Source organism: Bombina bombina, chromosome 2 (assembly GCF_027579735.1).
Source record: "Bombina bombina isolate aBomBom1 chromosome 2, aBomBom1.pri, whole genome shotgun sequence".
NCBI classification, from domain to species: Eukaryota; Metazoa; Chordata; class Amphibia; order Anura; family Bombinatoridae; genus Bombina; species Bombina bombina.
The window spans coordinates 1,039,122,649-1,039,146,573 of NC_069500.1; the positions used below are offsets into that span (position 1 = coordinate 1,039,122,649).

At 40.6% G+C, this 23,925-nt stretch overlaps 1 protein-coding gene across 4 annotated transcripts in view; it reads left to right on the forward strand.

The window, feature by feature from the left end:
• Positions 1 to 23,925, forward strand: part of LARP1B (La ribonucleoprotein 1B) — a 224,771-nt gene that overhangs the window by 40,078 nt on the left and 160,768 nt on the right. For all 4 annotated transcript variants that reach the window (XM_053703651.1, XM_053703653.1, XM_053703652.1 and 1 more), the window contains 2 exons: positions 22,458 to 22,510; positions 23,154 to 23,213. In XM_053703651.1, coding sequence (XP_053559626.1) covers positions 22,458 to 22,510; positions 23,154 to 23,213 — 113 coding nt within the window. The remainder of the gene's footprint in view (positions 1 to 22,457; positions 22,511 to 23,153; positions 23,214 to 23,925) is intronic.

The following is a 23,925-nucleotide window of genomic DNA, read 5'->3' on the forward strand; positions in this document are numbered from 1 at the left end:
TAATGCCTGGTCATCAGAATAGAAAAAATAAATTACTCTCTACACATAACCTTGGACCTAACTATCGCTCTTCTTCACAAACCCATCCCTAAACTATCTAAAACCTATAACAATGCCCTTCTAATTATTTTAAACAGCGCCAAACAAGTTATACCAAGGCAGAGGAAACAAACTACAACCCCTACCATCACAGTATGGCTCTCCCAAGTGCACTCCACTTTTATGCTAGAAAAGCTACACTATCAAACACTTGATAAGATGGACCTATACTACGGTGAAGCCACAATCCTGGACATAGCGATAAAAACCTTATGCCTTTTCATCTATTAGTAACCAAATGCCTATTTACGCAACCAAGCTGTATCTCACTTTTTAACCTAGTAAATGACCTTTTTGTTTTAATGTTTAATCGTTTTTTTTGTTATGTTTATATTATAAAACATATTGTTGACCTTTAGTTATGTTGTACTCTTCACTATCACCCATATGATATCCATACCTGTTGAACAGCTATTACGTGGTCAAAGTTACATTTACACCCTATTGGAAATATGGACAGAATACCATGGACTACAATAATATAAAGGTGTGATGTACCCAAGACTGTAAGATATCAAGTGTACGCTGTTTATCACTTCTTTTATGCTTATAAAAAAGGGGCAATTAATTATAATTTCCAAACACTGGCAGATCCTTCCTTCTTATAAGGGATGTTTGTTAGTTTGTGGGCTGTGTATGTGTATAAAAAAAAAAAAAAAAAAAAATACACACACATACACTGTGTGTATATATAAAAATAATAAATAATGTTATATATCAGTATATGCTTTGTGTATAACCATATATTTCCCCTGTCAGTTATCCTTCACTGGACACTGCCTACCTCTGTCTCCTAAACCCCCTTCATGATTTTACTACACCCCTCCTCCCCCTGCATTTAGACCAAAGTAACACTGTCTTTTTAGACTATGTTTTAATATATAATCTGTAAATACCATCAAATTGGTCAGTATTGCTTCAGACTTGAAAAAGAAAGACATTCTTCCGAAAGCTTGTCATCGTATAAATTAACCTGTCCTCATGCACACTGAGTAACCGCAAAAAATGCAGCAACACCGGCTTCTCAGAGACACTGCAGAAACATTTTCACAAAAAATTCTCATTGCAGAAAATGGAAAAAAAAAAAAATGTATGCAAGGACTTACCTGATAAATTAATTTTCTTCTGTTAAGTGTGATCAGTCCACGGGTCATCATTACTTCTGGGATATTACTCCTCCCCAACAGGAAGTGCAAGAGGATTCACCCAGCAGAGCTGCATATAGCTCCTCCCCTCTACGTCACTCCCAGTCATTCTCTTGCACCCAACGACTAGATAGGATGTGTGAGAGGACTATGGTGATTATACTTAGTTTTATATCTTCAATCAAAAGTTTGTTATTTTAAAATAGCACCGGAGTGTGTTATTACCTCTCTGGCAGAGTTTGAAGAAGGATCTACCAGAGTTTTTGCTATGATTTTAGCCGTAGTAGTTAAGATCATATTGCTGTTTCTCGGCCATCTGAGGAGAGGTAAACTTCAGATCAGGGGACAGCGGGCAGATGAATCTGCATAGAGGTATGTAGCAGCTTTTATTTTCTGACAATGGAATTGATGAGAAAATCCTGCCATACCGATATAATGTCATGTATGTATACTTTACACTTCAGTATTCTGGGGAATGGTACTTCACTAGAATTACACTGTAAGAAGTACATAAAGCTGTTTAATAACTAGAAATTATGTTTAACGTTTTTGCTGGAATGTAAAATCGTTTTCATTTGCTGAGGTACTGAGTGAATAAATGTTTTGGGCACTATTTTTCCACTTGGCAGTTGCTTAATCTTTTTTCTGACAGTTTCTGTTCTCTCTCACTGCTGTGTGTGAGGGGGAGGGGCCGTTTTTTGGCGCTTTTGCTACGCATCAGATATTTCAGTCAGCAGCTCATTGTATTTCCTGCATGATCCGGTTCATCTCTACAGAGCTCAGGGGTCTTCAAAACTTATTTTGAGGGAGGTAATTTCTCTCAGCAGAGCTGTGAGAATTATAGTTGACTGAGACAAAAACGTTTATTCTGTAATTTGTTTCCTGCTTTCAGAATTTGTTATCTTTGCTAATGGGATTAATCCTTTGCTAAAGTTGTGTTGTTTATAAGGATTGAGGCTATAACTGTTTCAATTTATTAATTTTCAACTGTCATAGATCTTCTGTGCTTCTTAAAGGCACAGTACGTTTTTAATATTATTCTAATTGAATTGTATTCAAAGTTGCAAGTTTATTTGCTAGTGTGTTAAACATGTCTGATTCAGAGGAAGATACCTGTGTCATTTGTTGCAATGCCAAAGTGGAGCCCAATAGAAATTTATGTACTAACTGTATTGATGCTACTTTAAATAAAAGTCAATCTGTACAAATTGAACAAATTTCACCAAACAACGAGGGGAGAGTTATGCCGACTAACTCGCCTCACGTGTCAGTACCTGCATCTCCCGCTCGGGAGGTGCGTGATATTGTAGCGCCGAGTACATCTGGGCGGCCATTACAAATCACATTACAGGATATGGCTACTGTTATGACTGAAGTTTTGGCTAAATTACCAGAACTAAGAGGTAAGCGTGATCACTCTGGGGTGAGAACAGAGTGCGCTGATAATATTAGGGCCATGTCAGACACTGCGTCACAGGTGGCAGAACATGAGGACGGAGAACTTCATTCTGTGGGTGACGGTTCTGATCCAAACAGACTGGATTCAGATATCTCAAATTTTAAATTTAAACTGGAAAACCTCCGTGTATTACTAGGGGAGGTGTTAGCGGCTCTGAATGATTGTAACACAGTTGCAATACCAGAGAAAATGTGTAGGTTGGATAAATATTTTGCGGTACCGGCGAGTACTGAGGTTTTTCCTATACCTAAGAGACTTACTGAAATTGTTACTAAGGAGTGGGATAGACCCGGTGTGCCGTTCTCACCCCCTCCGATATTTAGAAAAATGTTTCCAATAGACGCCACCACACGGGACTTATGGCAAACGGTCCCTAAGGTGGAGGGAGCAGTTTCTACTTTAGCTAAGCGTACCACTATCCCGGTGGAGGATAGCTGTGCTTTTTCAGATCCAATGGATAAAAAATTAGAGGGTTACCTTAAGAAAATGTTTGTTCAACAAGGTTTTATATTGCAACCCCTTGCATGCATTGCGCCGATCACGGCTGCAGCGGCATTCTGGATTGAGTCTCTGGAAGAGAACATTAGTTCAGCTACTCTGGATGACATTACGGACAGGCTTAGAGTCCTTAAACTAGCTAATTCATTCATTTCGGAGGCCGTAGTACATCTTACTAAACTTACGGCAAAGAATTCAGGATTCGCCATTCAGGCACGCAGGGCGCTGTGGCTAAAATCCTGGTCAGCTGATGTTACTTCTAAGTCTAAATTGCTTAATATACCTTTCAAAGGGCAGACCTTATTCGGGCCCGGGTTGAAAGAGATTATCGCTGACATTACAGGAGGTAAAGGCCATGCCCTGCCTCAGGACAAAGCCAAAGCTAAGGCTAGACAGTCTAATTTTCGTTCCTTTCGTAATTTCAAAGCAGGAGCAGCATCAACTTCCTCTGCACCAAAACAGGAAGGAGCTGTTGCTCGCTACAGACAAGGCTGGAAACCTAACCAGTCCTGGAACAAAGGCAAGCAGACCAGGAAACCTGCTGCTGCCCCTAAAACAGCATGAATTGAGGGCCCCCGATCCGGGATCGGATCTAGTGGGGGGCAGACTTTCTCTCTTCGCCCAGGCTTGGGCAAGAGATGTCCAGGATCCCTGGGCGCTAGAGATAATATCTCAGGGATACCTTCTGGACTTCAAATACTCTCCTCCAAGAGAGAGATTTCATCTGTCAAGGTTGTCAACAATCCAGACAAAGAAAGAGGCGTTTCTACGCTGCGTACAAGAGCTCTTGTTAATGGGAGTAATCCATCCAGTTCCACGATCGGAACAGGGACAGGGGTTTTACTCAAATCTGTTTGTGGTTCCCAAAAAAGAGGGAACTTTCAGACCAATCCTGGACTTAAAGATCCTAAACAAATTCCTAAGAGTTCCATCGTTCAAGATGGAGACTATTCGGACAATTTTACCTATGATCCAAGAGGGTCAGTACATGACCACTGTAGATTTAAAAGATGCTTACCTTCACATACCGATTCACAAAGATCATTACCGGTACCTAAGGTTTGCCTTCCTAGACAGGCATTACCAGTTTGTGGCTCTTCCATTCGGATTGGCTACAGCTCCAAGAATCTTCACAAAGGTTCTGGGTGCTCTTCTGGCGGTACTAAGACCGCGGGGAATCTCGGTAGCTCCATACCTAGACGACATTCTGATACAAGCTTCAAGCTTTCAAACTGCCAAGTCTCATACAGAGTTAGTACTGGCATTTCTAAGGTCACATGGATGGAAGGTGAACGAAAAGAAAAGTTCACTCGTTCCACTCACAAGAGTTCCCTTCCTGGGGACTCTTATAGATTCTGTAGAAATGAAGATTTACCTGACAGAGGACAGGCTAACAAGACTTCAAAGTGCTTGCCGCACCCTTCATTCCATTCAACACCCGTCAGTGGCTCAATGCATGGAGGTAATCGGCTTAATGGTAGCGGCAATGGACATAGTACCCTTTGCACGCTTACACCTCAGACCACTGCAACTGTGCATGCTAAGTCAGTGGAATGGGGATTACTCAGACTTATCCCCTTCTCTGAATCTGGATCAAGAGACCAGAAATTCTCTTCTATGGTGGCTTTCTCGGCCACATCTGTCCAGGGGGATGCCATTCAGCAGACCAGACTGGACAATTGTAACAACAGACGCCAGCCTTCTAGGTTGGGGTGCCGTCTGGAATTCTCTGAAGGCTCAGGGACAATGGAGTCAGGAGGAGAGTCTCCTGCCAATAAACATTCTGGAATTGAGAGCAGTTCTCAATGCCCTCCTGGCTTGGCCCCAGTTGACAACTCGGGGGTTCATCAGGTTTCAGTCGGACAACATCACGACTGTAGCTTACATCAACCATCAGGGAGGGACAAGAAGCTCCCTAGCTATGATGGAAGTATCAAAGATAATTCGCTGGGCAGAGTCTCACTCTTGCCACCTGTCAGCAATCCACATCCCGGGAGTGGAGAACTGGGAGGCGGATTTCTTAAGTCGTCAGACTTTTCATCCGGGGGAGTGGGAACTCCATCCGGAGGTCTTTGCCCAAATACTTCGACGTTGGGGCAAACCAGAGATAGATCTCATGGCGTCTCGACAGAACGCCAAGCTTCCTCGTTACGGGTCCAGATCCAGGGATCCAGGAGCAGTCCTGATAGATGCCCTGACAGCACCTTGGGACTTCAGGATGGCTTACGTGTTTCCACCATTCCCGATGCTTCCTCGATTGATTGCCAGAATCAAACAAGAGAGAGCATCAGTGATTCTAATAGCACCTGCGTGGCCACGCAGGACTTGGTATGCAGACCTGGTGGACATGTCATCCTGTCCACCTTGGTCTCTACCTCTGAAACAGGACCTTCTGATACAGGGTCCCTTCAAACATCAAAATCTAACTTCTCTGAAGCTGACTGCTTGGAAATTGAACGCTTGATTTTATCAAGACGTGGGTTTTCTGAGTCAGTTATTGATACCTTAATACAGGCTAGGAAACCTGTTACCAGAAAGATTTACCATAAGATATGGAGTAAATACCTATATTGGTGTGAATCCAAAGGTTACTCTTGGAGTAAGGTTAGGATTCCTAGGATATTGTCTTTTCTACAAGAAGGTTTAGAAAAGGGTTTATCTGCTAGTTCATTAAAGGGACAGATCTCAGCTCTGTCCATTCTGTTACACAAACGTCTGTCAGAAGTTCCTGACGTCCAGGCTTTTTGTCAGGCTTTGGCCAGGATTAAGCCTGTGTTTAAAACTGTTGCTCCACCATGGAGTTTAAACCTGGTTCTTAATGTTTTACAGGGCGTTCCGTTTGAACCCCTTCATTCCATTGATATAAAGTTGTTATCTTGGAAAGTTCTATTTTTAATGGCTATTTCCTCGGCTCGAAGAGTCTCTGAATTATCAGCCTTACATTGTGATTCTCCTTATTTGATTTTTCATTCGGATAAGGTAGTTCTGCGTACTAAACCTGGGTTCTTACCTAAGGTAGTTACTAACAGGAATATCAATCAAGAGATTGTTGTTCCTTCTTTGTGCCCAAATCCTTCTTCGAAGAAGGAACGTCTACTGCACAACCTGGATGTAGTCCGGGCTCTAAAATTTTACTTACAGGCAACTAAGGAATTTCGACAAACGTCTTCTCTGTCGTTTACTCTGGGCAGAGGAGAGGTCAAAAAGCTTCTGCTACCTCTCTTTCTTTTTGGCTTCGTAGCATAATTCATTTAGCTTATGAGACTGCTGGACAGCAGCCTCCTGAAAGAATTACAGCTCATTCTACTAGAGCTGTGGCTTCCACTTGGGCCTTCAAGAATGAGGCCTCTGTTGAGCAGATTTGCAAGGCTGCAACTTGGTCTTCGCTTCATACTTTTTCCAAATTTTACAAATTTGACACTTTTGCTTCATCGGAGGCTATTTTTGGGAGAAAGGTTCTTCAGGCAGTGGTTCCTTCTGTATAAAGAGCCTGCCTATCCCTCCCGTCATCCGTGTACTTTTGCTTTGGTATTGGTATCCCAGAAGTAATGATGACCCGTGGACTGATCACACTTAACAGAAGAAAACATAATTTATGCTTACCTGATAAATTCCTTTCTTCTGTAGTGTGATCAGTCCACGGCCCGCCCTGTTTTTAAGGCAGGTAAATATTTTTTAATTTATACTCCAGTTACCACTTCACCCTTGGCTTTTCCTTTCTCGTTGGTCCTTGGTCGAATGACTGGGAGTGACGTAGAGGGGAGGAGCTATATGCAGCTCTGCTGGGTGAATCCTCTTGCACTTCCTGTTGGGGAGGAGTAATATCCCAGAAGTAATGATGACCCGTGGACTGAACACACTACAGAAGAAAGGAATTTATCAGGTAAGCATAAATTGTTTCTTTCATATTGGCAAGAGTCCATGAGCTAGTGACATATGGGATATACAATCCTACCAGGAGGGGCAAAGTTTCCCAAACCTCAAAATGCCTATAAATACACCCCTCACCACACCCACAATTCAGTTTAACGAATAGCCAAGTAGTGGGGTGATTAAAGAAAGGATTAGAAAGCATCAACAAAGGAAATTTGGAAATAATTGTGCTTTATACAAAAAATCATAACCACCATAAAAAAGGTGGGCCTCATGGACTCTTGCCAATATGAAAGAAATGAATTTATCAGGTAAGTTCTTACATAAATTATGTTTTCTTTCATGTAATTGGCAAGAGTCCATGAGCTAGTGACATATGGGATATCAATACCCAAGATGTGGAGTCTTCCACTCAAGAGTCACTAGAGAGGGAGGGAATAAAATAAAAACAGCCATATTCCGCTGAAAAAAATTAATCCACAACCCAAAAAAATAAGTTTATTTTCATTCTTGAAAGAAAAAACTTAAATCAAAAGCAGAAGAATCAAACTGAAACGGCTGCCTGAAGAACTTTTCTACCAAAAACTACTTCCGAAGAAGCAAATACATCAAAACGGTAGAATTTAGTAAATGTATGCAAAGAGGACCAAGTTGCCACTTTGCAAATCTGATCAACTGAAGCTTCATTCTTAAAAGCCCACGAAGAGGAGACTGATCTAATAGAATGAGCTGTAATTCTCTGAGGCGGGGTTTGACCCGACTCTAAATAAGCTTGATGAATCAAAAGTTTCAACCAAGAAGCCAAGGAAATCGCAGAAGCCTTCTGACCTTTCCTAGGACCAGAAAATAAAACAAATAGACTGGAAGTCTTCCTGAAATCTTTAGTAGCTTCCACATAATATTTCAAAGCTCTTACCACATCCAAAGAATGTAAGGAACTTTCCAAAGAATTCTTAGGATTAGGACACAAGGAAGGGACAACAATTTCTCTACCAATGTTGTTAGAATTCACAACCTTAGGTAAAAATTAAAAAGAAGTCTGCAAAACTGCCTTATCCGATGAAAAAATCAGAAAAGGAGACTCACAAGAAAGAGCAGATAACTCGGAAACTCTTCTAGCAGAAGAGATGACCAAAAGGAACAGCACTTTTCAAGAAAGTAGTTTAATGTCCAAAAAATGCATAGGTTCAAATGGAAGAACCTGTAAAGCATTCAGAACCAAATTAAGACTCCAAGGAGGAGAAATTGATTAAATAACAGGTTTAATAAGAACTAAAGCCTGTAGAAAACAGTGAATATCAGGAAGTATAGCAATCTTTCTGTGAAATAAAACCGAGCGGAGATTTATCCTTTCAAGGAACTCGCAGACAAACCCTTATCCAAACCGTCCTAAATAAACTAAAATTCTAGGAATTCTAAAAGAATGCTAGGAGAATTTGAGAAGAACACCATGAAATGTAAGTTTTCCGATCTCTATAATAAATCTTTCAAGAAACAGATTTACGAGCTTGTAACATAGTATTAATCACTGAGTCAGAGAAACCTCTATGACTTAGTACTAAGCGTTCAATTTCCATACCTTCAAATTTAATGATTTGAGATCCTGATGGAAAAACGGACCTTGAGATAGTAAGTCTGGCCGAACGGAAGTGGCCAAAGCGGTCAACTGGACATCCAAACCAGATCTGCATACCAAAACCTGTGTGGCCATGCTGGAGCCACCAGCAACACAAAAGACTGTTCCATGATGATTTTGGAGATCACTCTTGGAAGGAGAACTAGAGGCAGGAAAATGTAAGCAGGATGTTAACACCAAAGAATTGTCAGCGCATGCCCTGCTTCCGCCGGAACATCCCTGGACCTGGATAGGTATCTGGGAAGTTTCTTGTTTAGATGAGAGGCCATGAGATCTATCTCTGGAAGACCCCACAACTGAACAATCTAAGAAAACACATCTGGATGGAGAGACCACTCCCCTGGATGTAAAGTCTGGCAGCTGAGATAATCCGCCTCCCAATTGTCTACACCTGGGATAAGCACCGCAGAGATTAGATAAGAGCTGGATTCCGCCCAAACAAGTATCAGAGATACTTTTTCATAGCTTGGGGACTGAGAGTCCCACCCTGATGATTGACATATGCCACTGTTGTGATATTGTCTGTCTGAAAACAAATGAACGGTTCTCTCTTTAGCAGAGGCCAAAACTGAAGAACTCTGAGAATTGCAAGGACTTCTTAAAATATTTATTGGTAATCTCGCCTCTTGAGATTTCCAAACCCCTTGTGCTGTCAGAAATCCCCAAACAGCTCCCCAACCTGAAAGACTCGCATCTGTTGTGATCACGGTCCAGGTTGGCCGAACAAAAGAAGCCCCTTGAACTAAACGATGGTGATCTATCACCATGTCAGAGAGTGTCGTATATTGATTCAGCATACAAAGCTGTAGAGGTCTCATGTGAAAACGAGCAAAGGGGATCGCGTCCGATGCTGCAGTCATGAAACCTAAAACTTCCATGCACATAGCCACTGAAGGGAATGACTGAGACTGAAGGTGCCGGCATGCTGCAACCAATTTAACACGTCTCTTGTCTGTTAGATTCAGTGTCCATGACTCTGTCTCTATTTGGAAGCCTAAAATGGTGACCCTTGTCTGAGGAATCAAGAAACTTTTGGTAAATTGATCCTCCAACCATGTTTCCAAAGAAACAACACTAGTTGATTTGTGTGAGATTCTGCAGTACGCAAAGACTGAGCTAGTACCAAGATATCGTCCAAATAAGGAAACGCTGCAATACCCTGTTCTCTGATTAGAGAGTAGGGCACCCAGAACCTTTAAAAAGATTCTTGGAGCTGTTGCTAGGCCAAATAGAAGAGCAGCAAATTGGTAATGCTTGTTTACAAAAGAGAATCTCAGAAACTGATAAATTTCTTGATGAATCTGAGTATGAAGGTATGCATCCTGCAAGTCTATTGTGGACATATAATGTCCTTGCTGAACAAAAGGCAGAATAGACCTTATAGTCACCATCTTGAAAGTTGGTACTCTTACATAACGATTCAAAATTTTTCGGATCCAGAACTGGTCTGAATAAATTTTCCTTCTTTGGTAAAATGAATAGATTTGAATAAAACCCCAAACCTTGTTCCTGAGGAGGAACTGGCATGATTACCCCTGAAGACTCCAGGTCTGAAACACACTTCAGAAAAGCCTGAGCTTTTACTGGATTTACTGGGATACATGCGAGAAGAAATCTTCTCACAGGAGGTCTTACTCTGAATCCTATTCGATACCCTTGGGACAATGCTCTGAATCCATTGATTTTGGACAGATCTTATCCAAATATCTTTGAAAAACCTTAATCTGCCCCCTACCAGCTGAGCTGGAATGAGGGCCGCACCTTCATGCGGACTTAGGGGCTGACTTTGGTTTCCTAAATGGCTTGGATTTAATCCAATTTGAGGAAGTCTTCCAATTGGAAGAATACTCCTTGGTGGGAAGATTGAGTTTTTGTTCCTTATTCTGACGAAAGGAACGAAAACGGTTAGAAGCCTTAGATTTACCCTTAGGTTTTTAATCCTCAGGCAGAAAAACTCCCTTCCCCCAGTGACAGTTGAAATAATAGAATCCAACTGAGAGCCAAATAAATTATTACCTTGGAAAGGAAAGAGATAGTAATCTAGATTTAGATGTCATATCAGCATTCCTAGATTTAAGCCACAAAACTCTTCTAGCTAAAAAAGCTAAAGACATGGATCTAACCTCAATTTTGGTAATATAAAAAATTGCATCACAATAAAATGATTAGCATATTGCAATAGGCGTTTAATGCTAGATAAGTCAGAATCCAATTCCTGTTGCTCTAAATTCTCCAACCTGAAGGTTGATGCAGCCGCAACATCAGCCAAAGAAATTGCAGGTCTGAGAAGATGACCTGAATATAAATAGGCCTTCCTTAGATAAGATTCAAGCTTCCTATCTAAAGGATCCTTAAAAGGAAGTATTATCTTCCATAGGAATAGTGGTACGTTTAGCAAGAGTAGAAATAGCCCCATCAACTTTGGGGATTTTTTCCCAAAACTCTATAGGTTTTGCTGGTAAAGGATACAATTTTTTAAACCTTGAAGAAGGAATAAAAGATGTACCTGCCTTATTCCATTCCCTAGAAATCATATCAGAAATAGCCTCAGGACTAGGAAAAACCACAGGAGGTTTAAAAACAGCATTTAAACGTTTATTAGACTGAACGTCAATAGGACTGGTTACCTTAATATCCAAAATAATTAACACTTCTTTAAATAAAGAACGCATATACTCTTTTAAATAAATAAGTAGATTTGTCAGTGTCAATGTCTGAGGAAGGATCTTCTGTATCAGATAGATCCTCATCAGAAGAGGATAAATTATGTTGTTGGTCATTTGAAATTTCATCAATTAAATGAAAAGTTTTAAAAGACCTTTACGTTTATTAGAAGGTGGAGATGCAGACAAAGCCTTCAAAATAGAATCAGAAACAAATTCTTTAAAAATTACAGGTATATCATGCACATTAGAAGTTGAAGGAACTACAACTGGTAATGTGCTAACACTGATGGATACACTAACTGAATGTAAAAGTTTATCATGACAATTATTACAAATGACATTCGGCGAATAATTTCAACAATTTTACAACAAATGCACTTAGCTTTGGTAGAACCGATGTCAGGCAGCAATGTTCCAGCAGAAACCTCTGAGGCAGAATCAGATGAAGACATCTTGCAAAATGTAAGAGAAAAAAACAACATAAAAAGCAAAATTATCTATTTCCTTATGACAGTTTCAGGAATGGGAAAAAAAGAAAATAGCATAGGCCTCTGATAGAGAAAAAATCAAGAGGCAAACATCAATGGGGTATTGAAATAATGAAAAAGTTTGGCGCCAAATATGACGCACAACGTAACGTAAACTTTTTTGGCACCAAAAATATCCGGAAATGACACAATCGCGTCACTAATGACGCAACCGTGTGAAAGGTCTCGGCGTCAAGTATGACGCCGGAAATGACGAAGTTGCATCATAGACGTATTTTTCCGCGCCAAGAATGACGCAATAAAGTTTAGCATTTGACGCACCCGCGGGCCTAATGCCACCCGCAATTTGCAAGAAGTAGTCAATTGAAAAAAGACTAAACCCCAGGTAAGACATTTTTTTTCTATAAAAGATGTTTATGTTACCCAAATATGAAACTGACAGTCTGCAGAAGGAAATGCATGAACCTGACTCATGGCAAATATAAGTACAATACATATATTTAGAACTTTATATAAATGGATAAAGTGCCAAACCATAGCAGAGGTGTCTTAAGTAATAAAAAACATACTTACCAAAAGACACCCATCCACATACAGCAGATAGCCAAACCAGTACAGAAACAGTTATCAGTAGAGGTAATGGTAATTTGAGAGTATATCGTCGATCTGAAAAGGGAGGTAGGAGATGAATCTCTACGACCGATAACAGAGAACCCATGAAATAGACCCCCGTTAGGGAAATAATCGTATTCAATAAGTGATACTCCCTTCACGTCCCTCTGACGTTCGCTGTACTCTGAGAGGAATCGGGCTTCAACAATGCTGAGAAGCGCATATCAACGTAGAAATCTTAGCACAAACTTACTTCACCACCTCCATAGGAGGCAAAGTTTGTAAAACTGAATTGTGGGTGTGGTGAGGGGTGTATTTATAGGCATTTTGAGGTTTGGGAAACTTTGCCCCTCCTGGTAGGATTGTATATCCCATATGTCACTAGCTCATGGACTCTTGCCAATTACATGAAAGAAAGCTGCGTGTGTGTATGTATATCTATCCCTAACCACTGTCAATATTTAGTGTGGGGAGGTGGAAGAGAATTTGGAGGTGTGCGCTAACCATGTCATATTATTTAGCGCATAAAAATAGTATCGCAATGTGATATTAAGTTTTGGGGGGGGGAGTTTGAAGAACCCTGTTTTAGAAGATAGACTTTTTGCATTACAGTCCCTAGAGAACAGTGTTTATCCTGCACAAAGGTGGTATAAACATACAGGTAATGTTCCACTTGTGAGCCACAAGTACTGCAGCTCCCCCAGCTGTTCATTGGTGTGTTGTGTAACTGCCACTTATGACTGCTTGGGGCTCCAGAGTGGACAAGCAGTCATAAATGGTAGTTGCATGACACACCAATCTACAGCTGGGGGAGCTGCAGTACTTTATGGCTCCTAAGTAGAACATTACCTATCTGTTAAAGGGACAGTCTAGTCAATATTAAACTTCTATGATTCAGATACGGCATGCAATTTAAAAAAAACTTATCAATTTACTTTTATCATCAAATTTTCTTTGTTCTCTTGGTATTTGTTCAAAGCTAAACCTAGGTTTGCTCATATGCTAATTTCTAAGCCCTTGAAGGCCACCTTTTTATCTCAGTGAATTTTTACAGCTAACATTGTGCTCTTGTGGAGTTATTTATGAAAACGTGATTGCGATTTAATCATGATTTTATTAAAAATTACTATAACACCTTAATTTTTCAATAAAACTTTTATTTAACACTACAGAATCTTACTGTAGATGTTTCTCAATGTCCAATACACTCTTGGAGCATACAAATACAAACCACAAAATAGTTCAAATAAAATTAGCTACCTGTGCTGTGGTAACATAGTAGAAACGTTTATTTAACACTCCAGAATTTTACTGTACATGTTTCTCAATGTCCAATACACTCTTGGAGCATAAAAATGAACACATAATTAGAAGAAAAATAAAAAAAAAACTTGTTGTGCACTACTACTGATGATTGATAATCTATCTTCTGGGAATCTACAGTTGACTCAACTAAATTATATATTAAATAAATATAAATAATAAATATAATATTACATTTATCATCTTTCTAGTAAGTAACTATATATCATTCATCCTCTAATCTATCTACTAGATAGATGATAGAGATAGAGTAGTACGTATTAGATGTTACCAAAATATATATAAATAATATCATGTTAAATATATTATATTTTACACTTCACAATACATCCTACAAGCAACCTTTAATGAACATTTATAAATAAAATATATTGTATTATTGTAATATGTAATCAAACTCAATGTTAAGCGTCACAGAACAAAAAAAAAAATCAGTAAGGCTCTCTAAAGTTTTTTTTTTTTGTTTTTTTTTACAATATTCACTTTATTGCTCACAACTTTGAGCTGTCACACCGCCACACCACCGCTTTTTCACCGCCACAACACTCCCAGATGACTTCCCGATGACTCCCACACACTCTTCAATCTCATCCAAAATGGCTGTTTCACGGGCATTCTCAGGTCCGCCCACAGCTGCACACTGGTCCGCCTCTCATCCTCCCTCTCCGCTTGAAGATTTTTTATTTATTTTTTTAAATTGCGTACTCTCGCGGTTTTAAAACCGCGGCGATTGATCGCGGTTTAAAACTGCATCCGCGATTAATCGTGCAGCCCTAGTCAGCACTGATTGGCTAAAATGAAAGTCTGTCAAAAGAACTGAAATAAGGGGGCCATCTGTAGAGGCTTGGATACAAGGTAATCAGAGGTAAAAAGTACTGTCCATTTAAATACAGAAAGCTAGGTCGCTAATGTATTAATTGCATGCTGTGCTTTTGATATATAAATAGGCAACTTGAGCACTATATATGGCATATATTTTGCTTTTTGTTAAGTCTGTTTAACTTTAGTGTTTCCTCTAAATTCAGTTGCACTAAACTCATCTTACTCTCCCATCAAATGTTAAACTATTGAAAATATAACATTGCGTTATATATTCAATATTATTTTATGCTTTGCTTTTGCTCTAAAATACTTCTGTAAAGAGTGCTTGTTCCATTACACCCAAATAAGCTGAGTGTTTTCTATTTATTCTTACCCCCCCTTATCTTCAGCAATGTATTCTTTAAAGCTCTTCACTTCCAAGAATTCCAGAGAAAAACTTGTCTAAAGTACTGTAGAATTATTAGCATTTTTGCTATCACTTTGTTTAAACAGAAATAGTCTGTTTTTATTTCTCCCTATGAAAACTATATATATATTTTTATAGTAGATAACCCAAGGTACTTATCTATGCTCATTTTGTTATATTTGATATCCTTATTTGGTTGCCAAATGTTTGTATCATATTAAGAAAACAAACTTTTTTCAAACTTAAGGTAACTCGCTGAAATTATTTACACACAACTACTAGTCATAAGATGGTACAAATGGTTGTAAAAGCTTCTCTGGGATCCCCTTTGTAAAGGAATGGCAGACAGGCATGGCTTTGCTGTTAGTTTTCAGCAATTAGAAGGCCGCTAATTGCAACTGCGCACTACACTTCTGAAATTTCTTTTAGTGAAGGGGTTAAGTAGTTGGCTTGTAAGGTTAATATTTGTTCTATTGTGGGGATTACCCTAGCACCTGGCACCGCCCACTCCCAGATCCCTCCCAAACACCCCTCTTCCTCCACTCTACCCCATTGGTCACCACCATCTTAGGTACTGGCAGGCAGTCTTCCAGTATGCAGTTTAGGGCTTTTTATTTATTTTATTTCTCTTGTTAAGTGTATCCAGTCCACGGATCATCCATTACTTATGGGATATTCTCCTTCCCAACAGGAAGTTGCAAGAGGATCACCCACAGCAGAGCTGCTATATAGCTCCTCCCCTAACTGCCATACCCAGTCATTCTCTTGCAAGCCTCAACCAAGATGGAGGTCGTAAGAGGTGTGTGGTGTTTTATACTTAGTTTATTTCTTCAATCAAAAGTTTGTTATTTTTAAATGGTACCGGAGTGTGCTGTTTATCTCAGGCAGTATTTAGAAGAAGAATCTGCCTGCATTTTCTATGATCTTAGCAGAAGTAACTAAGATCCATGGCTGTTCTCACATATTCTGAGGAGTGAGGTAACTTCAGAGAGGGAATGGCGTGCAGGTTTTCCTGCAATAAGGTATGTGCAGTTAATATTTTTCTAGGGATGGAATTTGCTAGAAAATGCTGCTTATACCGGATTAATGTAAGTAAAGCCTTAAATGCAGTGATAGCTACTGGTATCAGGCTTATTAATGGAGATGCATACTCTTATAAAAATGTAATATAAAACGTTTGCTGGCATGTTAATCGTTTTTATATATGTTTGGTGACAAAACTTATTGGGGCCTAGTTTTTTTCCACATGGCTGGTTTGATTTCTGCCTAGAGACAGTTTCCTGAAGCTTTCCATTGTTGCAATATGAGTGGGAAGGGCCTATTTTAGTGCTTTTCTGTGCAGATAAAATACTGACAGAGACATTCAGCTTCCCTCTGCATGATACAGGACATCTCTGAAGGGCTCAAAAGGCTTCAAAGTCGTGTTTGAGGAGGGTAACAATCACAGTAGACTGTGGCAGTTGTTGTGACTGTGTTTAAAAAAAAAAAAACGTTTTTGTCATTTATTATTCTGTTTTTGTTATTAAGGGGTTAATCATCCATTTGCAAGTGGGTGCAATGCTCTGCTGACTTGTTACATACACTGTAAATATTTTGTTAGTGTAACTGCCTTTTTTCGCTGTTATTTCAAATTTTGTCAATTTGTTTCTCTTAAAGGCACAGTAACGTTTTTTTATATTGCTTGTTAACTTGCTTTAAAGTGTTTTCCAAGCTTGCTAGTCTCATTGCTAGTCTGTACAAACATGTCTGAAACAGAGGATACTTGTTCATTATGTTTAAAAGCCATGGTGGAGCCCCATAGGAGAATGTGTACTAAATGTATTGATTTCACCTTAAACAGTAAAGATCAGTCTTTATCTATAAAAGAATTGTCACCAGAGGGGTCTGTCGAGGGGGAAGTTATGCCGACTAACTCTCCCCACGTGTCGGACCCTTCGCCTCCCGCTCAAGGGACGCACGCTAATATGGCGCCAAGTACATCAGGGACGCCCATAGCGATTACTTTGCAGGACATGGCTGCAATCATGAATAATACCCTGTCAGAGGTATTATCCAGATTGCCTGAATTGAGAGGCAAGCGCGATAGCTCTGGGGTTAGATGAGATACAGAGCGCGTAGATGCTGTAAGAGCCATGTCTGATAATGCGTCACAATATGCAGAACCTGAGGACGGAGAGCTTCAGTCTGTGGGTGACGTCTCTGATTCGTGGAGACCTGATTCAGAGATTTCTAATTTTAAATTTAAGCTTGAGAACCTCCGTGTATTGCTTGGGGAGGTATTAGCTGCTCTGAATGACTGTGACACAATTGCAGTGCCCGAGAAATTGTGTAGGCTGGATAAATACTATGCAGTGCCGGTGAGTACTGATGTTTTTCCAATACCTAAAAGGCTTACAGAAATTATTAGTAAGGAGTGGGATAGGCCCGGTGTGCCCTTTTCCCCACCTCCTATATTTAGAAAAATGTTTCCAATAGATGCCACTACACGGGACTTATGGCAGACTGTCTCTAAGGTGGAGGGAGCAGTTTCTACTTTAGCAAAGCGTACCACTATCCCGGTTGAGGACAGTTGTGCTTTTTCAGATCCAATGGATAAAAAATTAGAGGGTTACCTTAAGAAAATGTTTATTCAACAAGGTTTTATTTTACAGCCCCTTGCATGCATTGCGCCTGTCACTGCTGCGGCGGCATTCTGGTTTGAGGCCCTGGAAGAGGCCATCCATACAGCTCCATTGACTGAAAATGTTGACAAGCTTAGAACTCTTAAGCTAGCTAACTCATTTGTTTCTGATGCCATTGTTCATTTGACTAAACTAATGGCTAAGAATTCCGGATTCGCCATCCAGGCGCGTAGGGCGCTATGGCTCAAATCCTGGTCAGCTGATGTGACTTCAAAGTCTAAATTACTCAACATTCCTTTCAAGGGGCAGACCTTATTCGGGCCTGGTTTGAAAGAAATTATTGCTGACATTACTGGAGGTAAGGGTCATACCCTTCCTCAGGACAGGGCCAAATCAAAGGCCAAACAGTCTAATTTTCGTGCCTTTCGAAATTCCAAGGCAGGTGCAGCATCAACTTCCTCCGCTTCAAGACAAGAGGGAACTTTTGCTCAATCTAAGCAGGCCTGGAAACCTAACCAGTCCTGGAACAAAGGCAAGCAGGCCAGAAAGCCTGCTGCTGCCTCTAAGACAGCATGAAGGAACGGCCCCCTATCCGGCGCCGGATCTAGTAGGGGGCAGACTTTTTCTCTTCACCCAGGCGTGGGCAAGAGATGTTCAGGATCCCTGGGCGTTGGAGATCATATCTCAGGGATATCTTCTGGACTTCAAAGCTTCCCCTCCACAAGGGAGATTTCATCTTTCAAGGTTATCTGCAAATCAGATAAAGAAAGAGGCATTCCTACGCTGTGTGCAAGACCTCCTAGTAATGGGAGTGATTCATCCAGTTCCGCGGATGGAACAAGGACAGGGTTTTTATTCAAATCTGTTTGTGGTTCCCAAAAAAGAGGGAACCTTCAGACCAATTTTGGATCTAAAGATCTTAAACAAATTCCTCAGAGTTCCATCTTTCAAAATGGAAACTATTCTGACCATCCTACCCATGATCCAAGAGGGTCAGTACATGACCACAGTGGACTTAAAGGATGCCTACCTTCACATAACGATTCACAAAGATCATCATCGGCTCCTAAGGTTTGCCTTTCTAGATAGGCATTACCAATTTGTAGCTCTTCCCTTCGGGTTGGCTACAGCCCCGAGAATCTTTACAAAGGTTCTGGGCTCACTTCTGGCGGTTCTAAGACCGCGAGGCATAGCGGTGGCTCCGTATCTAGACGACATCCTGATACAGGTGTCAAGCTTTCAAATTGCCAAGTCTCATACAGAGATAGTTCTGGCATTTCTGAGATCGCACGGGTGGAAAGTGAACGAGGAAAAGAGTTCTCTATCCCCACTCACAAGAGTCTCCTTCTTAGGGACTCTTATAGATTCTGTAGAGATGAAAGTTTACCTGACGGAGTCCAGGTTATCAAAGCTTCTAAATGCTTGCCGTATTCTTCATTCCATTCCGCGCCCTTTGGTGGCTCAGTGTATGGAGGTGATTGGCTTAATGGTAGCGGCAATGGACATAGTGCCATTTGCGCGCCTACATCTCAGACCGCTGCAATTATGCATGCTAAGTCAGTGGAATGGGGATTACACAGATTTGTCCCCTCTGCTAAATCTGGATCAAGAGACCAGAGATTCTCTTCTCTGGTGGTTGTCTCGGGTCCACCTGTCCGAGGGTATGACCTTTCGCAGGCCAGATTGGACAATTGTAACAACAGATGCCAGCCTTCTAGGTTGGGGTGCAGTCTGGAACTCCCTGAAGGCACAGGGATCGTGGACTCAGGAGGAGAAACTCCTTCCGATAAATATTCTGGAGTTAAGAGCAATATTCAATGCTCTTCTGGCTTGGCCTCAGTTAGCAACACTGAGGTTCATCAGATTTCAGTCGGACAATATCACGACTGTGGCTTACATCATTCATCAAGGGGGAACCAGGAGTTCCCTAGCGATGTTAGAAGTCTCAAAAATAATTTGCTGGGCAGAGACTCACTCTTGCCACCTGTCAGCAATCCATATCCCAGGCGTGGAGAACTGGGAGGCGGATTTTCTAAGTCGTCAGACTTTTCACCCGGGGGAGTGGGAACTCCATCCGGAGGTGTTTGCTCAGTTGATTCATCGTTGGGGCAAACCAGAGTTGGATCTCATGGCGTCTCGCCAGAACGCCAAGCTTCCTTGTTACGGATCCAGGTCCAGGGACCCAGAAGCGATGCTGATAGATGCTCTAGCAGCGCCTTGGTTCTTCAACCTGGCTTAGGTGTTTCCACCGTTTCCTCTGCTCCCTCGACTGATTGCCAAAATCAAACAGGAGAGAGCATCAGTGATTCTAATAGCGCCTGCGAGGCCACGCAGGACCTGGTATGCAGACCTAGTGGACATGTCATCCTTTCCACCATGGACTCTGCCTCTAAGACAGGACCTTCTAATACAAGGTCCTTTCAATCATCCAAATCTAATTTATCTGAGACTGACTGCATGGAGATTGAACGCTTGATTCTATCAAAGCGTGGCTTCTCCGAGTCAGTCATTGATACCTTAATACAGGCACGAAAGCCTGTTACCAGGAAAATCTATCACAAGATATGGCGTACATATCTTTACTGGTGTGAATCCAAGAATTACTCATGGAGTAAGGTTAGGATTCCTAGGATATTGTCCTTTCTCCAAGAGGGTTTGGACAAAGGATTATCAGCTAGTTCCTTAAAGGGACAGATTTCTGCTCTGTCTATTCTTTTGCACAAGCGTCTGGCAGAAGTTACAGACGTCCAGGCATTTTGTCAGGCTTTGGTTAGAATTAAGCCTGTGTTTAAACCTGTTGCTCCCCCATGGAGCTTAAACTTGGTTCTTAAAGTTCTTCAAGGAGTTCCGTTTGAACCCCTTCATTCCATTGATATTAAGCTTTTATCTTGGAAAGTCCTGTTTTTGATGGCTATTTCCTCGGCTCGGAGAGTCTCTGAGCTATCTGCCTTACAATGTGATTCTCCTTATCTGATTTTTCATGCAGGTAAGGTAGTTCTGCGTACCAAACCTGGGTTTTTACCTAAGGTGGTTTCTAACAAGAATATCAATCAAGAGATTGTTGTTCCATCATTGTGTCCTAATCCTTCTTCAAAGAAGGAACGTCTTTTACATAATCTGGACGTAGTCCGTGCCTTGAAGTTTTACTTACAAGCTACTAAAGATTTTCGTCAAACATCTTCCCTGTTTGTCGTTTATTCTGGACAGAGGAGAGGTCAAAAAGCTTCGGCAACCTCTCTTTCCTTTTGGCTTCGGAGTATTATACGCCTAGTCTATGAGACTGCTGGACAGCAGCCCCCTGAAAGAATTACAGCTCATTCTACTAGAGCTGTGGCTTCCACCTGGGCCTTTAAAAATGAGGCCTCTGTTGAACAGATTTGCAAGGTCGCGACTTGGTCTTCGCTTCACACTTTTTCAAAATTTTACAAATTTGATACTTTTGCTTCTTCGGAGGCTGTTTTTGGGAGAAAGGTTCTTCAGGCAGTGGTTCCTTCCACTTAATCCCTGCCTTGTCCCTCCCATCATCCGTGTACTTTAGCTTTGGTATTGGTATCCCATAAGTAATGGATGATCCGTGGACTGGATACACTTAACAAGAGAAAACATAATTTATGCTTACCTGATAAATTTATTTCTCTTGTAGTGTATCCAGTCCACGGCCCACCCTGTCATTTTAAGGCAGGTCTAAAATTTAATTAAACTACAGTCACCACTGCACCCTATGGTTTCTCCTTTCTCTGTTCATTTCGGTCGAATGACTGGATATGGCAGTTAGGGGAGGAGCTATATAGCAGCTCTGCTGTGGGTGATCCTCTTGCAACTTCCTGTTGGGAAGGAGAATATCCCATAAGTAATGGATGATCCGTGGACTGGATACACTACAAGAGAAATAAATTTATCAGGTAAGCATAAATTATGTTTTTTTTTTAAAATCCCTTCCACCTCCTTGATCTCTCCCCCCCCCCCCCCCTCCCTCCAACAGTTCTCCAACTGCTTCCTGCTATATTTGTTACTGCCAGTCAGTCAGCCAGTAACAAATTACTACTTTTTTGTTTAATTCTAGATTTGTTTTTTTCTGTAATGTAGGGCCACCCTCCCCCTACGTGATCAGTTTTCTGTAGTGTATAGTCCGCCCTCCAGCTGATATTGTTCCATAGTGTAGGGCCCTATCCCTCCCTCTCCCCTGAGTTATTTTTTTTTCCCATAGTGTAGGGAACCCTGGCCCTCCCTCGTTCCCTCCCACCAGCACCAACAGAGGATAGTTACAGAGCATGACACAGTGTCTTCTATGTAACAATCTGCAATCTTGCTTCATATGGCAAGGGAGCACGGACAGTTCTCACATATGAAGGCAGATGACATCTGCCCACAGATGCAGTCTCCGCTACCTAAGTTGAAAGGGGGGACCACAGCGTGCACTTCTGTGTTGGGCAAAGTCCCTGGCGCCAGGGGTTATTACATTTTCAAAAATTACCTGAATTAAATTACACCTTTTTGCTTATTACAAACTAAATAATTTGTAGAAATAGTAGTGAGCTCTTAGTTTCTAAAGGTGCTTCAGTGCAGTCTATATACCTGTGTTTTTTTTTGTTTTTTTTTTATCAAACAATAATTTTGTATTTGACCATAACAGGTGATTGCTGGATGCAGAAACCCAATTAGGTTTCACTGACTGTGACCCCAGAAAACACCATGTTCGCTTCATGCACACTGGACAGCTTTAAAAAGAAAAATATAAACAAAGATACATTTATATAAACTTTTAGAATATCTTTTAATAGTTTTTCTTTCCTGTTATATTTATTTTAGGTCTGCAAGTTTCTACAAAAGTGATAAAAGCGGGGAAACCTATGCCAAAAAAGGTACACTTTTTCAGTTTGATTTCTTTCCTTTATATATTACTTCATATTACTTTAGCTCCAATTAATATAAAACAAATGTGACCCTCACGATAATTTAGTGATATATTTGATTATTGTATTATATTTGTAGTATTCATTGCAACATTGAAGTCTGATGTTTCCCTCCCATGTTTGACTTTTATTGGACAGCTGAGCTTGACAGATCCTGGGGCCACGGCTCCTCAGATTTTACTTTTCTGTGGTCACACTATTTTCTTGACCCACTAATATTCTGTATGTCTCCTAAGTTTCAAATAAAGTTTTCAATCCTTTATAGGCAAATTCTTAGACATTTCAGTCAACAATCTGGAGATTTAATGCTTTCAAATATCCGTTATCACTGCACCACAAAAAAACATAGTACAGATTATTTCTTGCATTAAGAAGTACTCATGGGTATGGTGTTTGTGCCATTTTTCTAGTTATGGTTATATGCAGCATATTTGGAGAGGGGGGGTAAGTTTCCTATTAAAGTTACAGTAAAGACCATCAGATTGTAATATAAATGTATTATGCAGCTTTGCAATATACTTTAATTACCTCCCCCCCCCCCCCTTTGCCCTGTAATTGAATAAATGTATACCTGTGGTTGTGTTCTCTATAGGCTGGTGAATTTAGTGACATCGCAAAATGGCCAACACCCAGTGAAACTGCAAACCATAATGTGAGTATTTGTGTTAAAATTCCTTGCCATTTATAAGTTTACATAAAAATAAAGCTTTAAATTCAGTTAATGTAAGTGTGGTATGCATTTGCAAGTAATTGATTGCTAGATATTTGAGCAATTACTATCCTATATTACTTTGATTTAAAATTTTCTCTTTATTTTGCATTTATGAAATCAGAAGTGAGTAATGATTGGCCTTTTTTAAAATTTGTGGATTGGTGTTCGTCTGTGTACAGCCACCGTGCGGTCAGAACTATTGTATTTAGGCACAGTAATTAACCAGGATGATGCATATACTCCAGGTAATAGTAGAAAATGTAGCAATTCAACGTATTCATACTTCTTACATGATCCAGGAAGAAAAAAAATTCTTTCTAATGACACGGTGAGTCCACGGATCATCATAATTACTATTGGGTATATCACTCCTGACCAGCAGGTGGAGGCAAAGAGCACCACAGCAAAGCTGTTAAATACCACTCCCTTACCCACAACCCCCAGTTATTCTCTTTGCTTATATCAGTTGCAAGGAGGGGTAAAGTTAGGTGTCTGATTTTTCAATCAAGAGTTTATTTTTAAAGCAGAACAGGTTTGTTCTGATCTTTTCTGGGGTTTATTCGTAGTCCACTTCAGTCTCTCCAGTAGAGCAGTGGTGGCTTTTAAGCTTTTGGGAACTCAGGGGATATAATCCCCTCTGCGCCTCTCAGGT